Here is a 21,592-nt window from a genome sequence, read left to right on the forward strand (position 1 = left end):
GCACCAATTTGGTTTAGTGAGGCAAACTCTTGTGTCATGAAACATCACCTTCATCGTTTGCAAAGGGAACCCTCTGAGATGCTCTTCAAAAAGCACAGGTGACACCTGGACGGCCATGAGCAAGGGATGTCTTTGGACACAGGCCATGTGAGCAGAGAAGTGATACCAGACATTGTGTCATCCGCTCCTGAACGTCACGTACTAAAAGGGGTTTTTAAAGTGCCTTCTTTACACCAGTTAATCAAACTGATCCCACAATATTTCCCTTCGATCTTACATTTTTACATAAAGCAGAAGTGTCTACACCTTTAGGAGAAACAGCTTTCTAAATAATCGTCCAAGAAAATGAAAGCAGGTTGGAGAGCAACTTACCTAATCAGCTTCATGAAGACCATCACACATGTAAAGCCAAAAGGCAATGACATCTCAGAGACACAACAACTTGGACGAGAGCAGACAGAACTCACAGGAAAGAAGTTTTAACAACTTTTTGTCTGTACAAGAGCTTTTCATTTCTTCAAGAGGAGAGCAGTGAATACCCAGCAAGTGACTTCTTTTAGCAATTCAGGCTTAGTGCCCTGAAAACGAGCATTTTTTTTTTAAGTTGTCATATTACTGTTACAGTTATGATTGCATTCTGATGAGTTGCTGGGATGTACAAATCACCTACTTCTAAACAGGTTTCTGCATGTTCTAGACTAAACTCCTTAACTTACAAATAATTATTTCGCTGTTTCCAGTTTACAATGGTTAAAAAAAAATGAAGACTTCACAATGCGTGTAAATGGGAGGTAAATGTATTTTTAAAAACAGAATAAAAAGCTGCATGTTAAAAACTGAGTCACAGACTAATAAATACATACATCAAAGACATGAAATTTTCAGCAGCTGGTTTTAAAGAGCAAGGAAGTGGGGAAAAACTAGCTGTCCAGGCTCCCTTCTGGCTCTGTGGTCTATATGCTAGAAATATCTGCAGTTCCAAACTAAGTTAACAGAGGAGCAGAATCAGCTTTGTCGCCTATTTTATTTTTAAAAAATTAAACTACTTCCTAAAAGTGTAGTGTAAAACCTAGAGAACCTTTCATTTCTTCATGCACTTGATGACACTGAATTAAAAAAAGACATTATTTGAACCCAGAAAAAATGAGTCATTGTATACTGTAAGGACAGCCTTACTGCAAGTTTTCTACAGTAAAAGTATTTCTAGAAATACACCAGAAATTACTTTCCCATAACAAAATATACAATTATGTGTCAGATCATCATTGAGTTTCAATACTTAGGCAAAACAGGAACAGTTGCTATGAAGTTTCAAAAAAAAAAAAAATCGAAGGAAAAAAAAAAATGAACTTCAAACAGTAAAAAGATGTTTTGACGGCTGTGGAGATGCCAGAAAGCAATGCTGGACACCAGGAATTTCCAGAACCACCCCCTTTCCAAAGTGATGTGCAGTCTGTGAATTAAACCGTGAGAGAAAACTGATCTTGTTCTATGGGCTTCTCCACCCAGGCCCCAAGTCCTGCCTTCTGGAACGCTTTAAACAAACACTCTTTGGCAGCTTGATACTCGGTGGCTCCTTGCTTGGTTTCGTGGTACAGGTTAGGCTTGAGGATCTTCGAGCGCAAGTTAGAGGAAAGCTGTGTGGATTAAAGACAGGAAAAGAAGAGAGACAAGAAACTATTAGGCCAGGTGGTTTGCGAGTCACTGAGTTATTACAACAACTATTATTAAAACAAGGTAATGAGCTACTAAACCTAACGTTCAGGAAAAGGCAGACAAGTGTACGGCACTGCTCCTTTGGCCTACTCTCACCCCAGCCAGCCCGCCTTGCGCTTTTCTGGATTGTCAACCTCCTCTGCTGGAAGAAATCCAGACACAGAAAAGCCACTGACAGATGGAGCTTTTCCTTCTGAGAGGAGGAGCGAAATGTCAGTAGGTTGATTGCAGTGAAACTGGGATTATCGCCCCAAATAAATTAAATTGCGAATGCAAGCTCAAAGGAGATAGCACCCTTTGTTTACTTAACTATAAACCAAGGATTATTAGATACTTGCACGCATTTTGGACCGGACATCAACAAATTAAAGAATAAGCTAAACAAACGCATGACTCTTTTCCATGACTACATGGAGCAGTAGCTAACGCCAGGCTCAGCTTAAAACCGGCTCAGAAACTGGCTTCTGAATACAGAAAGCAGCACCCACAGGTATTTCATTACAAAGCACGAAGTGGAAAATCTGGCACTCTGGAAGATATACCTTTGCATGAATACGCATCCAGCGGCTGTAAAAAGCATGCTTACAAAGGCGAGATGCACGACCCATTTCATCTTTGCCCGTCGTAGCATTAATAACTTCAAGACCAGTGTCTCCCACTGTCCAGTTCACGCTGAAGTTTGGTGCTTTCCCTGGCTGACGGGCTTCTGCATTGCTAATACCTGAAATAAAAGTGATGTTTAATGACAACAGGAAATACAAATTCTTTATTTTTGTTTTTACAGAGGAGTAAGCGATATAGCAGAGCTACGGAAATCACATCGCTAAGCAGTCTTACAAGCGGATCTCTTATTCCAAGGACATTCTCCTGCAGATCTTTCACCGACTTGCAGATACTGCCATGCACATCTCATTCTCGCCCTGGCTAAAGTGCTCTCTCCTTCTGTCCTTCCTAGCATCGCTGGAGCTGTGAGAAACCAGCCTCCTCAGCAGAGGGGATCGCAGAGAGGTCTGTGGCAGGGGCCCGTGGGGACAGTAACATCAGCGCCTTGCCACAGCCATCACAGGAGGATCTGGTCTTGCTTATAGGGCAAACCACTGAACTTATTATTAACCTGCAAATAATTATGAAGCAGAAAAAAAAAAGGTTCTCTGCTCCTGCACAAGAAACTCCTCTCTCAGAGCCCACTCTGTAGCAGGACGAGTTGAGTGCAGACGAGAGCAGATACTGCGAGGTTTTGAGAGTTGTAACTCTTCAGTCAATTCCCTTTCATCTGGTGCTGGAAAACATTGTGCTAGGTCCTACACTTTATAAAACCCAGCAAACTTGTACAAACTGAACGTAAGCATTGCAGCGGGATGCATTTCTTGCTATATCTGAAACACAATCAAAGAAACAAAGTTAGGCTAACCTCAGGCACGCAAGCGCAGGACTGGCTCACTCGGCCCGGGTCTCACGGCACCTCTGGGCTCAGGGCTGAGAGCCTGTGAGACCCATGAGGTCTGAATGACACAGCAAAATTCAGTTTGCTTACTACAATCAAATCCTCATTTACTAAATAAACGAACATTTTGAAATACCAATCATATCGACCTTCCTGAAGATGCTGCATTTTTACGCCTGGTTTATGTCAACCTGGTCACTATAACTGATAAGCAGCAATTAAGTGAATAAGTAAATAACTAAAAATAACCCTACCATTCCCCATTTTCTTAAACTATAAACTGAAAAAAAAAAATAGAGAACTGGAACAAAGATTTCCTGAATAGCTCTCTTCTGATTTCTTTTCAGAGAGATGCATTCAGGAGGTGAAATATTACAGGATGCCACAGATCTACACCCACCGATCTGTAAATCGGTGAGCACGGATGTGGGATCCGTCCCAGGAGGGCAGGGAGTCATCAAGAATATCCCGCGAGCAATACTTGCGGAAGACCCAGCAAGAACAGGGCTTTACAGCAAGACGAGCCGCAAAGGCCTCATTCAGAACTTCTGCGGTCCTTCTGAGCGGGTGGCCCTGGCCGCGTGCATCACGCCTCCTGAGCGCCAGAGCCGATCACGTGCAGCGCAGCTCGTCCTGTGCCACGGAAGTGCGAACACTGCCGCTCCGTGAGTCACACAAACACGAGGCTCGCACCTAAACACCCAATAAATCCGAAATTTTGGGTGCACAAAAAGCGAGTCTCAACTCTGCGTCTCCAAAAGCATATCAATTCAGGCTGCTTTCGTGAAGCTTGTGTGAAACAGACCCACGCTGACAAACCTCTCAACCGAAAATTGGTTTCACCAAAAATGAGACAAGAGGGCTAAGCAATTGCCACCAGATGACAAATGGGTCCGTCATATTTTTTTCCTCTAATTTAATGATATCTCTACTACGATCTTTGCTTTCCTTCCACACGCTGTTGAGCGCGTACGGTAACCAGCTAGAGCTCATAGACTCCTGCAAAATCACCGTTTGCTTCTTGAGCCTGCCCCTTCCCTATCAGCTGCACCAACACCCGTCACGTCACAAGCACCCGCACAAGCAAATCAAATGAAGACGAGGAAGCGGAACAGCTGGTATGCACTGCATTTCCTTGGCAATCGTGCAATTGCGCTCCTCAGGTTATTTTGATGAATTAAAGACTCAGAAATTCAAATAGAAAATTATAAAATAGAGCACAACAGGCTGAAATTAGTAACGGGCGAGAAAGCTGGGACAGGAAGCAAAGTGTTTTATTATCCTTTGAAAACTCTAAACGCTATTTAGAGAACACCTCTCAGAAGTTATTATGAATATTATTATAATGGGGTACAATAAGCAAAAGCAAAGGTCACAGCTCTTTGTGCCAGTGCTTATATAAATAACAAAGCCTGACAGTTATTTGAGGACAGAGCTCAAAAGGCTTCATTAAAAAGGAGATAAGAGATCCAAAAAACATCAATGTGAACAGGAGGATTAGGAAACAGCAAAAAAAAAAAAAAAAAAAAAAAATCACCAAAGGTTCTGCTGAAGGCTTTATTTTTGTAAAAAAAAAAAAAAAAGCAAATGTAGACAGCAGTCAGAGGAGTGCATTTATCATAACCACACTTGCTGTCGTGGCTGAAGTCTTCTTGTGTACAAAGAACAAATGAATGTTTTGCAGTGTGCCAGAGGAGCCATCTCAAATTGAGATGCTGGTAAAAATAGCTCTAGAATATGTGTATGAAGTAAGCGAACACCAGTTACGGCACCCAAACGATATTCAGCCATCTTTGAGGAACCATGAGGCCGCAGGAACAGCAGTCGTGGTACATAACTTCTCATCACAAAACACACAAGTTCTCCAGGATGAAAGGCGGTGTCATAGTTCAGCCCCGATCGGGAGCAGACTACGCAGTCTCTCTCTCACTCCCCGCACCCTCCAAGGGAACAGGGGGAGATGATATAAGAAAAATGGCTCGAGGTTTGAGATAAGGACAGGGAGAGATCCTTAAAGTTACCGTTACGGGCAAAACAGACTCGACTTGGGGAAAACTATTCATTTATTGCTAAACCAAAGCAGGATGAGACAGGGAACAAGATAACCTCCCCCCACCCCTCCCTCTTCCCAGGCTTAACATTTTCTCTACCACCTTCCCCCCCGAGCGGCACAGGGGGGAAGAGGGAACGGGGGTTACGGTCAGTTCATCACACGTTTTACACTGCTGCATCTTCGTCAGGAGAACTCCTCACATTCCTCCCCTGCTCCATCGTGGGGTCCTCCCCGGGGTGCAGGGGGATCTCTGCTCCTCCGTGGGCTCCCCGGGCTGCGGGGGGATCTCTGCTCCTCCATGGGCTCCCCGGGCTGCAGGGGCTCAGCCGGCCTCACCATGGGCTGCACCACGGGCTGCAGGGGAATCCCAGCCCGCAGCCACTTTTCTCTTCCCTCTCCTTCTTCACTTCCCTTGGCGCCTGCAGCCCTTCCTCTCACCAGAAATCCTTCACAATCGGCTCAGGCAGACGCCTCTCAGCTTCTCTTCACATCTCCTCTCTTCACTTCTCCTGGCCGGGCCGGGCCGAGTCGGGCCCAGGCGGCCGCCGGAGGGAGGCCAGAGGGTGAGGCCTGCCAGGCCCACCAGGCTCGCGCCTCCCCCTCTGCCCCCGCTTCTGCTTCTTCACATCTTCCTCATGTCTTGTTTTTTTTTTCCTGTTTTTCCCCTTCAAAAATGCATTTTCCCTGATAACATCTCAGTGATCATTCTGTCACCAATTGGCTCAGCTCTGGCCAGCAGCGGGTCCGCCCTAGGCCCAGCAGAGTCCACTGAACAAAGGCGAAACAACTTTTAGCAGTTTCCCACAGAAGCTGCCCCTGTAACCCCCCCTCACTAAATAAAACCAGGACAGTGGCCAATGCGACTCCAATTTTTAAGGGGTTTAGAGGTGTGCTAGGGCGCTACCAGTCAATAAACACAACGTCTGCACCAGGAAGGCTGCAGGAACTGTGATACCGCACTACTGGGCACAGATGTAAATACAACAATATTGTGACTGGCTCAACAAAAAACTGCCTTAGTCACTGAAGGCTGGAGGTGGGCAGTGTGACACTAATTCTGAGAGAGCCCAGGGAGCAGAAGGCCTGTCTGCTCAATGTCTGCCTTACAAACAGACTTAATGGAAACTTGGATGAAAATGGTCTCCTTGGGAAGAGCCAACACAGCTGGAGAGCCTCAAGCTCTGTGCAGTCCTGGGGAGCGTGCATGTGGGGAAAAAACGCGAGGTGAATGAGATTGTTGATGATAATTATTTAAGAAGGTCAATAAGAGAAGCAATTGCAAAGCGTAGCAGGAAAAAATGCTCACCACATTTGGTAACTGGGCAACAAAAAAGCAGATTAAATTCCTCACAGATAAATATTAGGTAACACGTATGAGGAAAAAACAAAGCAATCTGCTTAAGGAGTACTGGACTTGAATCTGGATATTAGGATTCAGGAATGAGATTTTAGTTTCTAATATTCAGTTCTACCAAAAGGTCAGGTCAATGATCGGCAGTAATCAAAGGAAGCAAAGTGAATGTTAGGAGTTGTTACTGACAGATCACGGAACTGAACAGAAGATCATGATGCCCCCATATAAATCAGTACTGCTGCTTTATCTTGAGTATCGGGTGCTTCTCTGGTCTCACCAGCTCAAAAACGCAATTGTAAAATGGAAGGGATGATCCTTACGTGGGGGGGGTCTCCATGCAAGGAACAACAAAGCAGACTAAGACTTTTCGGCTCGCAAAAACCGGGATTTATGTTGGGCTATTGCAGAAGTAAGCCATCGCCACAACTGAAGTGGCATGACACAACTGCTTAGAGCCTGTATCACACAGAGCACAGAGGAGCGTCTAATTAAATTAGTAGAAAGGAAAATCCACAAACCTTTACGCATCCTACAGCCCTCCTTACTAAAGGAGGCTGTGACTGGTAAAAAGTGTAAATCAGTGCGAAAACCAAAACCAAGAGTTGATGAATGAAAAATCCACTAAGGATTTCTAAACACAAAGACTCTCAATCCCTGACTCGGGATGTCCCTGACCTACAGATTACTGCTGCGATTCTCAGGAGGCATCTGCAGAGGTTTGCTGTCTCCTTCTGTTTTTCACTGCCTGACTACCTGTGGAAAAGCGTACCGGGCTGGATGGATCGTACCTTAAGCCCTTCATCTTACCCAAGACAGTTCTTACGCTGGTGACAAGATAATCATCAGACAGAACACTTCTCCAGGATGTTTCATCCAAGAACTGAAATAGGAAACAGCTGTCAGCAGCACCACACGGAACGGGTCAAAACTGCCAACAATGTAATTTCTGACAATACTCTGGTAAAAGACGGGAAGCTGTAGAACTAAATCATACAAAGCTATCGACTGACCAGACAAGGAAAACAGAGAAAACTCCGCTGTATTAACATTATAATGCCATTAGCCCAGGTCCTCAGGCATTTGAGCACACCTACCAGCAACAGGAACCATACGGACAGGTGCCTGATGAGATCTGGTTCACACTAGTTGCCTCCAGTGAAGAAGATCTTGTCTTTTATGTGTAATGAGCTCTCTTACATTTAAGGACTTCTGCTCTCAAGGATTTTCAAGGCTTGATTCTCTGAACAGAAGATCTGATCACCCTACTTCTATCTTGGGTGAAGTCCTTCGTGCTCACCTCCCACAGTGGCTCCAAAAAGAGCCCGTGCAGATTGCCCCATAGACTGGCACTTTGTTAGTGGCTGATGTATAAAATCATCCTCATTCTATCTAATTGAGAAATTCATCCCTTTTCAGATCATTCTAGAAATCCACAAGATTTGAACCTGTCTTCTCTTCAAGTATGCTGGCCACTTCTCAGTGAGAGCTCACATGCCCTCAGCGCTGCAGTGTTAAAGACATCCCGAAAGGCTGGGTCCTGCAACCAGAAGGCTTCCAAGAGTCAGCATGGAGAGGGAGTTTTCTACCAACACACGGGTTTCCTGCATCCCCTAGGTGAAAACCAGCTCCTCTGATCTGCATGTTCACTGCTGGGAAAAGGAGGTACAAGTAGAAAATCTCCTATGAGGAAAGAAAGATGATGAAAAGAATTTTTAGCAGGAGGTAACAATAACTCAGGCTGACTTTGACTTACTGCAATTGTCCCTGCAGACAGAAAATTTGTTTTATGAGAGGGGAAAAAAGCAGTTTTTACAGTACTTTCTCAGCTAAACAGTTGAGACAGGGGAGAAGGATAGCTATTTCTCTTTTAGTTCATCCCTCTGGCAGAAAAGAGTCACCATCAGGCAGTTGTGTGTGTGGTACCAGGAGGAACGTAGCACTGGGGACAGATATTTCTGCGGTGTTTATTCCAGGTAAGGATACACTGTAAAATGCGTGAATCAAAGCTACACAAATGTCCCAGATGAATCCAACAGCATGGGTCAGAAGACTAGCTTTCAAGACTGAACCAGCAGAAGAAAATCCACCGACACAATTCTCCACCCAGCCTCCCAAAACAGCTTCCCGTACATTTTTGAGATGTATATTTTCATGAAAACTCAACAGCTGAGAACATTTCTGAACTCCCTCCACTGCTCAGTGAGTCCCAGCCAAACTGTTTAAACAGATGGTGCTTTCTCATGGCAAATAGATGGTACCAATATTGCAGAAAGGTTATTTTTAAGATGACAAGGTACTATGATGTGTTGTGAAAAGGATAACAAAAACTCCTCCCACCCCACCCAGAACCTGTTGTCTTGAAGAATTGATAAAAAAATTCCCCCAAATCAGGCAGAAATGGTCCACACATCAGCTACTATGCCCATGCAATTTAATATTTGGTACTGTGAATGTTGTAACGGTCACTTACTTGCTAATATAACGACAAATACGTTCCTTAACATTTTAATACATCCCAGTCTAGGAATCCTTATTAATTACTTTCCTTATCGAAATAAATGCTGATTGTTTAATATGCTCTTTTTCCCACTCCCTCCTTAAATCTGTTCAAAAAATTCTTGTCAAACTTTAAACATGCTTTAAAACACTGAGCTTTTTTTTTCCCCCTTGAAAATAAAAGACACATGCCAAAAGCCAAGCTGTACAGAACAAAGCAATGCACACAACGAGAGGGAGGATAAGAGATTTCCGTTTTAAAGCTTTCACAGCATTACTGTAACTAGCCGTTTCAGAATTTAAGACACTTCGGAGCTTTCCTTTGAAAGTCACGGCTCAATTCGAAATTACGACCTGTTAATTCCAATTCCTCTTAGCCTCACTAGAGCCTAGGATCAGCGCAAAGCCAAAGAACAGTACTTAAATGTTCAACAGCAGCTGCAAAACCGCTAACTACACCGGCTGGGGCTTGCCATATTGCTGTCTGTCAGATATATTTAATGCTCTATTAAAAATATTCCCAAAGAATGTGCCACCAGGCTCTGAATGCAGCATTTGTGCATTAGCCTACAAAGTGGAAATTAAAATATTATGATTATTGGGTCATGCAAACAAGTTGGGTGCCATGCTCATTAAAGCTAATGCTGCATCCAACAGGGGTTGATGATAAAAAGAAAATACAACCAATGGCAGCTGAGATGTTCTCTCCATCCATTTTTAGTTGGTTATTGATCTAGAAATTGTGAACGAAATGTGTCTATCTCGGCATACTGATTAATGGCGTGGCCGTTCAACAAACATCTGCAATGGCAAGAGAAGTGACAGTGAGAGCTAACACACTATCTCATGGGTGAGAAGAGCTTTCGCTAAGCCGGGGCCTTCAACTTGCCTCACATATTGCTAGGGCAGCAATTATGTGAAACCACATCCAAAGGTGCGTACCCCAGCTCTTTCCACCTTTTAACTCACAGAGGGTCCTTGCTATACCGAGTATCTGTAATAGGTTTAGACCAGAACTTCTCTGTTGCAACTAGAAAGCAGTTTACTCACAGTACATAACTTGCAAGGTTTTGAGAACTGCAAAAATCACATTGCTACTGGAACAGACTTAGTTACCGGCACGGCCTTCTCCATTAGATACTTGCCACTAAGTAAAGGTCTGTTGAGTGTATAAAGAGGTGGTAGATCTTCTATCTCTGCTATCCTCTGGTATACGGCTCTGGATAGATGATCCCCATGATATAAACTCCCCAAGATGATGCTAGAGAAGTAAATTGGCTCCACAAAGAGGCTAAGTAAGGCTCCTTGAATACCCAATACGTTCCACCTAAGAGGGAGGGAAAAACAAAACAAAAAAACAAAAAAAACACTTTCTTTTTAATGGAACAAGTAACATCTGCCAGACATAATAGCAGTCAATCACAATGGACCAGACTTTCAACCCTTCCTCTTGACCAGCACATGACTACGGTAGCGTAACTGTGTCACCTGCCAGAATTTCAGAGATCGGCTTATGGGATGCTCAGCGAAACCCCGAGTAAGATGACCTACGGCAACAGGTCTACTGTCAGCATCCGCTTCAGGAGCACACTCCATAACTTTACTTCCCCACCAACGTGTCTGGTGATGCCTTTTCCAGCACCCTAATGCCAGAGATGGACAGGATCATTCAATCAGAGAAAGCCAAACTGTGAGATCCTCAGTCAAAACCAGTAGCTGATGCCTCCAAAAGATACCTGGCCGTGGGCAAACCATCCTTCCCGGAACGCAAGAAGGACTGTGTCTGCAAGACCTCATTACCTCATCACCCTAAGGGAAAGCTCGTCCTTGACACCCTAGCCAAACTGTCCGCATCCTGCTGCCAGAAAAGACATCCACAGTGGCTTGCAAGACCCACAAGCAAGGAGAAAACTGAATCTGAAAACCAAAATATATACTCTTTGCTCACTGTAGCTGCTTCAGAGACTCCAACCAAAATCCCCGTCTGCACCACTGTGACTGTAAGTCTGTGACTGACTGACACTGGATCAGGGCCGGTGGCATGGATATAGCATGCATAGGAGCAAAATCCTGACTTTTTTTCGTAGCTGTGTTCAATTGATGAGGTTTTGGTTCTCAATCTGTATGTTTTTTAAAACCTCAAGGTCTCCCGCAGAGTATTTTCACTGTCCTCGTCTCTGAGGTATGCTTGCAAACAGCATGGCGCTATCGAAACAGCATGCGTGAGAACAACTGCAACACCCAGGCACAAGCAGCAGGAAAGTTTCTTTTGGTGCTTGAACAAAACAAATGAGCACAACGGACACTCTCGTGCTTAGACGGAACCGTGGTCCTTATGACAAGGCCAATCCTAAATCGAGCTTCCCTAGGAAAACAGAGAACTCGGATGCTGCTAACAGTGTTTCTTGCAGCTTGTGCTGGGACGGCACGGCTACACATCATCATCAGGTCAGGCTGGAAACTACAGAGCACAACTGCTTCACAGCTGTAAAAATGGAACTGCGCATGTTGGCTGTAAGACTTGCAAAATGTTAAAAAAAAAAATGGAGAGAGAAAAATTGCAATCCAAGGAAACATCTTCTTTGCCTGCCTTTACTGAGGATGAAAACAGAGGCAACGCGCTTTAGCTTACTCACCTGTCATTAAAAAAGTTGGCCCTAATGAACGTGCAAAAATATTGTGCTAATAAAAAAGAAGGCATGTTTTACATTGGAGAAAGGCATATTTTGCATAACACTGAAAATGCAGTCAGCAGTCAAACGTCAGAGTAAAGACATCAAGTCAAAACTATTGCTTCCCAGGGCCAAGACGCCTACCGTGACTAGGATTGTGTAAGCACAGAGGCATTCCAAGGGCCAAATCAATCGCAATAGTGTTTTCTTGTTATCTGCAGTATTACCTACACCAAGCAGAGAAAAGCACACGGGCTGCTACAGACACAGATCATATTATGGAAGAAACGTCTGGAAAGAATTCAAGACTGAGCATTGCAAACCGGGGTCTCACAATTGTATCTGGAACTTGGGGACACAGAACCCGAGCTTCCTTTGGTGAGGCACATTGCGTTTTACTTTTTGTGAGCAGTACTGGAGTGACGGATGGACATTTTAAAAAAGGCCAAAGCATTCCTCTGGGAAGCCCTAGCGCCCTAAATAAAACCTTTGCCAGACCCTTTCCCTTGCTTCAGTCTTCACTATTTCCAGAGCTTGCGTTTTGCTGCTTCCTCCCACACTTGGCGACCTTCTCCGGCACAGAAAATGATTTTGATTAAAAGAGGAGGAGGAGTGTGGACACCTGAACAAGCTTCTGCAAGGTGAACTGTACGAAGAGCTATTACAAAAGCTACTCTGTGACTGAGCGGGGTGTGCTGCATCACATTTACCACTGCGGCACGTGCTCACGAGCGCTGGATTGAGAGCAGCTGGCTTGCTGCAAGGACAAGGTTTGCGGAAACCACTCCTACAGCCGAAGTCTCAAGCCCTTGATATTGATTAGGCAGGGCTGGATGGTGGCTAGGTCTACAATACCAGCTTCAAATTTCAATTGTTATAATGAAAGAACATATACAAGTATATGTTTCTATAGATAATATCAGGAACTGGCAGTAACGCAGAGACAAACATGAAACCCAAGTGAAGTTCTGCAGCTCTGTCACAGAGGTAAAAGGAAGGACTGTGCAGAGACTTTCTTGCTGTTCCTTTTTTGATACTGTACTTCTTTACGTCACGCCGTGTTTCTCACTTCCAGCCGCAGGTACACTGCAAACAACCTTTATAGATATAAACCGAGAAGCAGCTACCACACAGCAGTTCTCAAAAGGCCACAGGCACCAGATGGACAGAACGCACGCCGACAAATGCTGTCAATCCAGTACTACAGTTTACCGAAACCACAACTTCGTTTGAAGTTAATGGGCCAAATTCTGTATTTCACTACAAACCGTGAGGTGCAGAGCAGAAGGAGAAAAATTTATTACAGAAAACTTTATTACAGTCAGTGTGGCCTCTCCTGTGAAACAATTAAGCAAAGAATTTTTTTTTTTCTTCACATTAAAAATAGTACCAGAAAAGAATTAAGTAACTGAAGCGACTTAAATCCAGCTTACAAACTCAAACGTTCCAAGGCTTAGACAGAGTTTATAACACAGAAATGAAAGCTTCCACACTGCACTAGAGCGGACACAGACCCTGTACTCATTCAGGAGCACGGGATGGCTCAAGAAAGCGATGACGGAAGACAACTCTCCCATCGCTAATTCAGCAGTTTAAATCTAAACGGGCAAAAACGCAGAGCACCCACGTAAAAGGACCTGACCTTGGGTCCAGTCTTACTGGGCAGACCACAGAGCAGACTGCACCCAGGCACTATCTTTTCTCACCATTAAAGCAGGGAAATGGCACCACGTTTGCAAGAGAGAAAAGCACCGAAGCACAAAGTCCAGGAATGCTGCGATACCGAAATGCCTGAAGGAAGGCGTGGAGACAAGAGATGTGCGGAAGGCAAAGAACACCTCAGCAGGCAGGGAGACCCCCTGCAAGGCAAAACTTCTCACTGGAAAAATCTCACACGCTTGTCTTAGCTGAGCATAAACCCAGTGCCTCTTATGACAGCATTTTGCATATTCTGAGTGTTCTGGTTTTATGTTACTACAAGAATTTTCTTCCCCAACCTTTATAAAACTTCAAAATAACACTGGCATTTAAAATACAAGCATGTATATTGGAGTAAAGCACGAGCCACAGGATTTAGGCCCAGACTGCCAGCACGTGCCTTGATTTGAGCTGGGGGCCTAGATCTCATTACAGGCAGCGGTGATTTACTCAGCAGCCGAGTACAACCAGGGTGGTTGGGCTGAAGAGCTCTCCACCACTGACTCGGCCATCTAATGCCAGGGAAGCTGGTGCAGACGGGGATACCTGCGGCCCACCGCCAGCCACGTGTTCAGCAGCGTGCTGTATCAGTGTCAACTCTGTCATCCCCTAAGTGATGCACAGCGCACGGAAAAGCAAAAGCAACCTGATGTGGTCCCCGAAAGTTCAAACAAAGCCGTGTTTACTCATCCTGAACCGGCTTTGCACTCTGAGCTGCCTTTTGTGAAACAGCAGACCATTCAGAGTCACCACTCCCTCTGGTTCACACCTTGAGGTGATGGTTAAGCCCTACCATGGCTGATGAGGCAACAAAATTTCTAAAGCTCTTCTAGCAATAATTAGAAAAGTACTTCAGGCATGAAAAGGGAAACAAAAGCTGCAAATCAAAACCACAGCTCTCCTTTTTCTTCAGAGAGGCCAGCTGACACACCACAATGGCTCAACACACCCCAAGGGCACCTGGATGAGGAGGCTCAGTGTTCCCATCACTACATGTATGAGCTACTGCTGCTTTTCTGGGACAACGGAAAATAAATTGTAACTTCATCTGATTAACTAGCCACCAATCAGCTCCAAACAGTTAAAAAACATAAGGAGGATGACAGCCAAAGTATACTGTGCACCCCATAATTTCCCCAGCACCAAGCCTGACTGAAGACGACTCTGTCTATCACGACCGTCATCCTCCTCAGCCTGCTGATTTTATTGCTCCTACAGCTCTCCACAGAGTCAGGTCAGTGACATCACTCAATTTAAAAACCAAAAAAAACCCCACAAAACCAAAAGAAAACCCTAAAAAACTCCCTGGCCTTGTATTTCGAAGAGGCAGTTTCTATAATCTGGTTTACAGCACCGCTCCACAAATAACTGCGGGACCATCACCGAGAGGCAGGGCGCAGGCGGGACGCAGCACCTGGGCGTGGGTGCTGGGAGTCTCCTGAAACACCTTCTCCATCAGAGAACACACCACCGAAAGCACACTCCCAATTCCAGATGAGAGTTAGCTTGCTTTTAGAAAGGAAACAGGCCCTGGACAAACAATACCTTTTCCTGCAGATAGTCTTATTGATTTCAGCGGGGCCACTCTGTTGAGCAAAATGATGCAAGATGGAGCAATCTGAGTGAGGAGCAACAAATTACATCTGGCCTGACCAACATATAGTGTGTATCCTTTCAGTAACTCCTTATTATTCCTCTCTAAACTCATTATTTCATATATTCCTATACTCACTGTTTGCTGTGAGGAAGAAACAATACATAAATGCATTTGACCTTGACAGGCTGGAGAGGTGGGCCCGTGCCAACCTCATGAAGTTGAGCCAGGCCAAGTGCAAGATCCTGCACCTGGGTCATGGCAATCCCAGGCACAAATCCAGGCTGGGCGGGGAATGGATCAACAGTAGCCCCGAGGAGAAGGACTTGGGAGTGCTGGTGGACGAGAAGCTCAACATGAGCCGGCAATGTGCCCTTGCGGCCCAGAAGGCCAACAGCATCCTGGGCTGCATCCCCAGCAGGTCGAGGGAGGGGATTCTGCCCCTCTGCTCCGCTCTGGTGAGACCCCACCTGTAGCCCCCAACATGGGAAGGACGTGGACCAGCTGGAGAGGGTCCAGAGGAGGCCACGCAGATGATGAGCACCTCTGCTGTGAGGCCAGGCTGAGAGAGCTGGGGCTGTTCAGCCTGGAGAAGAGGAGGCTCCAGGGAGACCTGAGAGCGGCCTCCCAGTGCCTAAAGGGGGCTGCAGGAAAGATGGGGAGAGACTGTTCAGCAGGGCCTGCTGTGACAGGATGAGGGGTAACGGTTTTAAAACAGAGGGAGGTAGATTTACATTACATATTAGGAAAAAAAATTTTACGCTGAGGGTGGTGGGACACTGGCCCAGGTTGCCCAGAGAGGCGGTGGATGCCCCATCCCTGGAAACATTCCAGGCCAGGTTGGCCGGGGCTCTGAGCAACCTGATCTGGTTGGAGATGTCCCTGCTCCTGGCAGGGGGGTTGGACTGGATGGGCTTTGAAGGTCCCTTCCCACCCAAACCATCCTGTGATTCTGTAATTAGATACAGCTCTCTTATTTGGTATTGGGTTTATTATTTTGAGAAATTTCCATCGAAGTTGTACCAGCAGATCATCTTTTTTGATGAAGTCTTTTTCTTATATTAAAATTCTGCTTTTCATTGAGTATTTTTGTTAGCATGAAAAATTCAGCAGTCTGAAAAATTTCAGGTGCCAACCAAAACCCACTTCAGTTCCGAAAAGCTGCTGCAATGTATCCCTGGGAATACAGCTCAGGGTGCCTTGTATCCCCACGTTGCTCTGCAGTTCAGTTTAGCTTAGCTACAAAAGACCAAATTGTCCCTGCCACCAAGATTTTGTCATGTCCTCTACCTCGTCCACGAAGTAACCTTGTGCTTGAGCCTCTGGAGAAATGCTCCTTCCAATCACTACATCTCACCGCCATTACAGACTAGAGCTCACACTGCATTAAAAAGTGAGGGCAGAGAAAACAGAGATGGACACCAAACCAAGAGAAGTCCTCTCTTCCTTGCTGTGTTGTCACGTTTCTGCTTTAGACTACCGTCTGCTCAGAGGCAAAGGTGCCTACAGTGGATTCCTCAAAGGCCTACTGATTTCTTCAAGACATACAGCTGATTTCACAGCTCTTGATATACGAAAAGGGCAGTAAAATTGAACTCTGCAGCAACACCGCAGTGTGCTAGCGCACCTCTTGACAAAAAAAAAATAAAATAAAATAAATAAACAGGTTGAAAATACATGTTTTGGGTGAAAACTCTCCTCTGAACTTTCCAAAACCTAAACAGCACAGAAATTCTGTTATATGCACTATTTTACAGAAAACACGGAAATGAGGGGAGCCTAACAGCAGGTAGCAATAGAGCTTGACGTTAATATCAAACGTCGTAGTACCACTCAAAATTTTTTCTGCAGAGCGCCGTACGGAGAAGGTGAGTCACTAAACCTTGCATTTACAATGGCGTGCACGTGGAACCGGTGTCAGAATTCATCGCAGGAAAATTAAGTTTCCTGCAACGACCAAAACTGTTTGCTGTTGAAAAAATGAAGTTATTTTTATGATAGACTGCGAAATCTGACACCAACAAGTCTTTACGATTCACACTGCTGCTCTTATCGATATGATTTATAAACAGCAATGACTATGAACAAGGGGAAATTATTTAGTAGGCACTTCATTTATGACAATCTTTTACTTGCAAGCGATGGCAAGCGGTACACAGCTCAGATGGCAGCGCTCTCCAGGAGTAATCCCAAAGGCAGGCTTGGCTTACCGCGACACCAGTCAAGGTCTTCTGAAGTGCAACGTCAACCGCGAGCTCCCCGTGACCACTGTGCATCCAAGACGTGGGGCAACTTGCTTCTAACTACAAAGACATTGGAAGATGTCTTTGTAGATGCAGATGCGGGGGCTACCGCTAGCTCTGAACAGAAGGCGCTCGTGTTCGCAGTAGCTGCACTCGTGGGCTTTCCTACGCATTTCTGGTTTCCAAGGCCAAGTTTGAGGCCAGCAGCAACCCCAGGGATGCTTGCAGAGCCCCGTGGCGGCCTCCACCTCTGCATTTCAGTGACAATCATTTGTCTGTCTGCAACCACGTTCGCTGTGGTCCATCATTCACGTGCAGGGACACTTCGGCTGCTCAGCTTCATCTCAGACCTGCACTGGGCAGGTCATGATCTGCTTGCTGTGGACACCCATCTCGCCGGGCTTCACTCTCATCACCTGGCAGAACGAACGGGCAAGCTGGCTTCATTCGGCTAACTGCAATCTGGTTTCTTTTCTGAGTTTAAATGTGATTTCTCTCTGTTTCCTTAAGAGATTAACTGAATCTCTATGACCAGCCGGTGTCTTTCACGAGCCACAGCATAAACAGGCAGCAACATCTTTAGGTGGAGTGGAGTCACAGCTTCTTTTACATCAAGTGACTCGGTCAGCAGCCCATGCTATAAATCAGTAAGTGCAAGTAGACCATGGCCTTTGACAGTAGCACTTCTTGCAAACATCCTTTTATTTATCCTGAGGTCATATTTGCAATTACAGACAAGAAAATCTGTTTTCCCTTGTAGTTGGCATGTGACGAGCTGGCAACCAGACAGCTCTGACTTTCCCCAGCTTTTCTAGTGTTGCCTGGATTTGCTGCATACCAGTGTCAAGACTCAGGTCACTGGTTTGAGAGGTTACACGATGCTTACGCCTGGTTATTTAGATGCTGCACCTTGGGTAGTGTTTTCCTACCATGTTCCCCCAGGTTTTTTACCTAGGAGTCACACAGCCACCACGTATCAAAATGAATACGTTCACATCGGCCACTGTCACTTGGGTCAAGAACTGGTGAGGCGAACTGCTCTTCGTAGTGCTGTTCAGAAACCCACGCTGGCTCCATCACAGAGCTTGCCACTTAGAAATAACTCCCAAACTCAAAGACAGATGGATGAGCACGGACACTGCCGCAGAACATGCAGCCTTTAGTGAGCACACGTAGGATTTTAAGATGTGTTTGTGCAAGTTCCAAAAAACGAGGTGGTAGGGTCAAGAAGACAAAGCCAGTGGGGAAATAAAGAGAAACATTGACTTACAAACTTCCATTTGGATTTCCCACTCGGAATAAGCACAAAGTGAGGCCAGTGCACAAGCATGTGATGTTCTTTCACACAAAAGAATATTAGAAATAATATTTTCCCTTCTTTAGAGTAGAAAAGCACCTGTGACTTCCCCTTTAACAACTCAACCTAAAGCTCTTCTCAGTTCCTACAGCCTTCCTACCAATCAAATGGGCTGAAAAAAAAAATTTGCTCTTTTCAGCCATACAATAGCCACAACTGGAACGTTTCATGAGAAGTTAAGTAATTACTTGAAGGTAAAAAGCTTAAAATGAATGTGGGCAGAAAAACACATCAAAAGGTGAATGACAAAAATAGACACCCTAAAGTACCATAGGAAAAGGTGAGGATACGTTTAAAACAAATGCACATGTATTAATGTCACAAAACAGTTACTCTGGTCACAGAAACCACCCTGGCACCGTACTGCAGTGCCGCCAGGCACTAACACGCTAGGATAATCCTGTTCTAATGCATTGGACCCAAATGGGATGACACTCGTGCCCTTTCCAATTTTTCTTGGATGTTCCTACCAGGCTCAGGAGGGTGCTAGGCAGCGTTCAGAGGCTGGAAGTAACAGCTTGGATTATACACATAATCCAGGCTGTTCAGATACAAGGAGTTTTCCTGCTTGTGCTTGTGCAATCCTGTACCCTGAATTTATCCACGTCTTTTCCAGGCTGGGACTGTGAAGCTTTGGGAAAGCCCAGTGGAAATTCCCAGGGCTCAGGCATACTGGAAGACTGATGGCTGGACGCTAGAGAGCAACGCATTCTTTCAAATGTAAATGGACAAAACACGGTCATAAGTGTCAGGGAGATGTGAAAAAAAAAAAAAAAAAAAAGAAAAGAAAAGAAAAGAAAAAGAATATGAAAATTTGGGCCTCCTTACCCGTCATACAGTCTTTGTTCTGTGTCAAAGGGTTCTATTTGCTTCCTTCACTGGCACAAACAAAATTATTCCCATTAGCCCCAAGGAGAGGTGACAGCTAGCTACGCAAGCAAGAGATGGATTCTGTTCTGCATCACACAAAATCAACAAAATAGTCAAGTGTGTTCTAGCTCAACAGCCCTCTTCATTTTTTGTTTTATTTGCACTAACAGCAATGACGATTTGATAAAAGAAGTCAAGCGAATGTGGCACAATTACCATGTTGGGTGGCTGGGAGAAGTCCCTGGCATGAACCTGGACATTTATTATTTGGTGAATTTTATTGAAAATATTATAAAAGAAACTGAAATGTCATTTGTGTAGAATTACCTTTCAACAACCCTCTGTCCTAGCTTCTGAAAGGCCCTATCCATTTACGTTAGGGGGATTAAAACTGAAGGAAAAGGGCTTCCTTCAGTAGAGATGCTGATTACTTGAGACAAGACTAGAGGAACACAGCCATTACATAACCCTCCTCCTGTATCTCTGATTTGGCATACGCAGTTCACAAGAACAGTTCCAACTTAATACCCGTCAAATTTTGAATCAGGCTAACTGTGACTTGACAAAACAGCAGAGCTATTTTAATTTTTCAAAATAACTAAAACATAATCAGCTGAAAAACTTTGCATTTCTCATCTATTTCGCAAGAAGACAGAGGCTGCAAAGACACAGACTCATTCCAAAAAATGATGTTGCAACTCGCCCATACTTCTGATACTTGTTAAAGGACACTGCTGCTAAATTTTTTAGGGGGGTAATCATGTGTCAATTTATGATTTTGGACAAAAAAAAAAAATCTTTCAGTGTTTGTCAAAAAGGACAATAAAGATGGAATTGAATAAAAGCACTAGTGTTGGAAACAAAGTATTTCATGACAATAAAAATATTTAAACTACAATTAATTCTAAAGTTAAAAATTAAAAGTGCCCATCAATTAAGATTATTTTAACTGGAACACTTTTTCCCTGAATAAAATAATACAAATCTAAATATATCCATGAAAAATATATGTATCTTTGATATCACAGTTTCACAGACTGGCTTGGGTGGGAAGGGACCTTTAAAGGCCATCCAGTCCAACCCCCCTGCCCTGGGCAGGGACACCTTCAGCTGGACCAGAGCGCTCAAAGCCCCATCCAACCTGGCCTTGAACACTTCCAGGGACAGGGCAGGGACGTATACCATCATCATCAGAAGTTATCCAAATATAATGAACGCAACATATTTATTGCACTGTTCTGATAATGCTATACTTCTGGGGGGGGTGGGGGAAGCATTCCTCTGCTGTCTCCCAGTGATATAAATGCCAAACAAAGCTGCCGTCTGGAATGACAGATAATTATTTCACCTTGCTTCTGAAGCCAGCAGAAGGTCTGACACCAACTGCAGGTGAAGAATCGGAGCTTTATCACTGGCGTTACAGCCACCCCCAGGCTACATCTAAGTTAGGTATCGCTGCAGGTATCACACAACCCCCCTTTCTTGTTCAGCAATAAAGAGCAAGAGCAGAGAAACCACCCCTTCGCCATCTCACCTCGCTATCTTGTCGCTGCAGGACATGGTAAGTAGCCTTTCTCCTTGCAACACGCCATCCCACGTCTGGATAGTGGTAGTAGAGCGCACGGGGATGGTCCCTTCCCCAGATTCTATTTTTGTCCGTAGCTGTCCTCTTGCTTTGCGGTTTGGATGCCTGTCGCCTTGATCTAAATGACAAAAATCGCTTACGATCAGCTGAGAAGCATTCTTAAAGTCTTTTGCAGATAGCATTACAGTAAAAAGAGTCGACTAAAGGTATTTGCCTGTGTAACTGCTGGCTTGCGTAACGATTTCTATCGCTCCTTGCAAACTAGGTACAGCACCAGACATCTCTCACAAATACTGTCTTCTTAAACCCGCTCGCAATTAACCCAAGCTTTCCACGCAGGAGCAGTACACAGCAGGCAGCTCTTCAGTTCTGCTCTGTGCGTCACAGCCTTAGAGTGAAGTTGACGGACAGATCAAGAAAGGGACAGGCAGAAAACCACCGTTAAAAGATGGAAACAGTGAAACCATTCAGTTAGTTCTGTATAATACTGGCTAAACCACTGGCTTATCT

The 21,592-nt window shown here is 44.8% G+C and overlaps 1 protein-coding gene across 3 annotated transcripts in view; it reads right to left on the reverse strand.

Annotated features, from left to right (window-relative positions):
* Positions 1 to 473: 473 nt before the first annotated feature.
* The window catches only part of ADARB1 (adenosine deaminase RNA specific B1), a 78,828-nt gene continuing 57,709 nt past the window's right edge, over positions 474 to 21,592 (reverse strand). For all 3 annotated transcript variants that reach the window (XM_086751044.1, XM_086751046.1, XM_086751045.1), the window contains 4 exons: positions 21,032 to 21,200; positions 10,209 to 10,390; positions 2,259 to 2,437; positions 474 to 1,637 (listed from right to left, as the gene is read on the reverse strand). In XM_086751044.1, the coding sequence (XP_086607170.1) occupies positions 1,461 to 1,637; positions 2,259 to 2,437; positions 10,209 to 10,390; positions 21,032 to 21,200 (707 nt within the window). In that variant the 3' untranslated portion in view covers positions 474 to 1,460. The remainder of the gene's footprint in view (positions 1,638 to 2,258; positions 2,438 to 10,208; positions 10,391 to 21,031; positions 21,201 to 21,592) is intronic.

Source organism: Chlamydotis macqueenii, chromosome 6, assembly GCF_036417535.1.
Source record: "Chlamydotis macqueenii isolate bChlMac1 chromosome 6, bChlMac1.mat, whole genome shotgun sequence".
NCBI classification, from domain to species: domain Eukaryota; kingdom Metazoa; phylum Chordata; class Aves; order Otidiformes; family Otididae; genus Chlamydotis; species Chlamydotis macqueenii.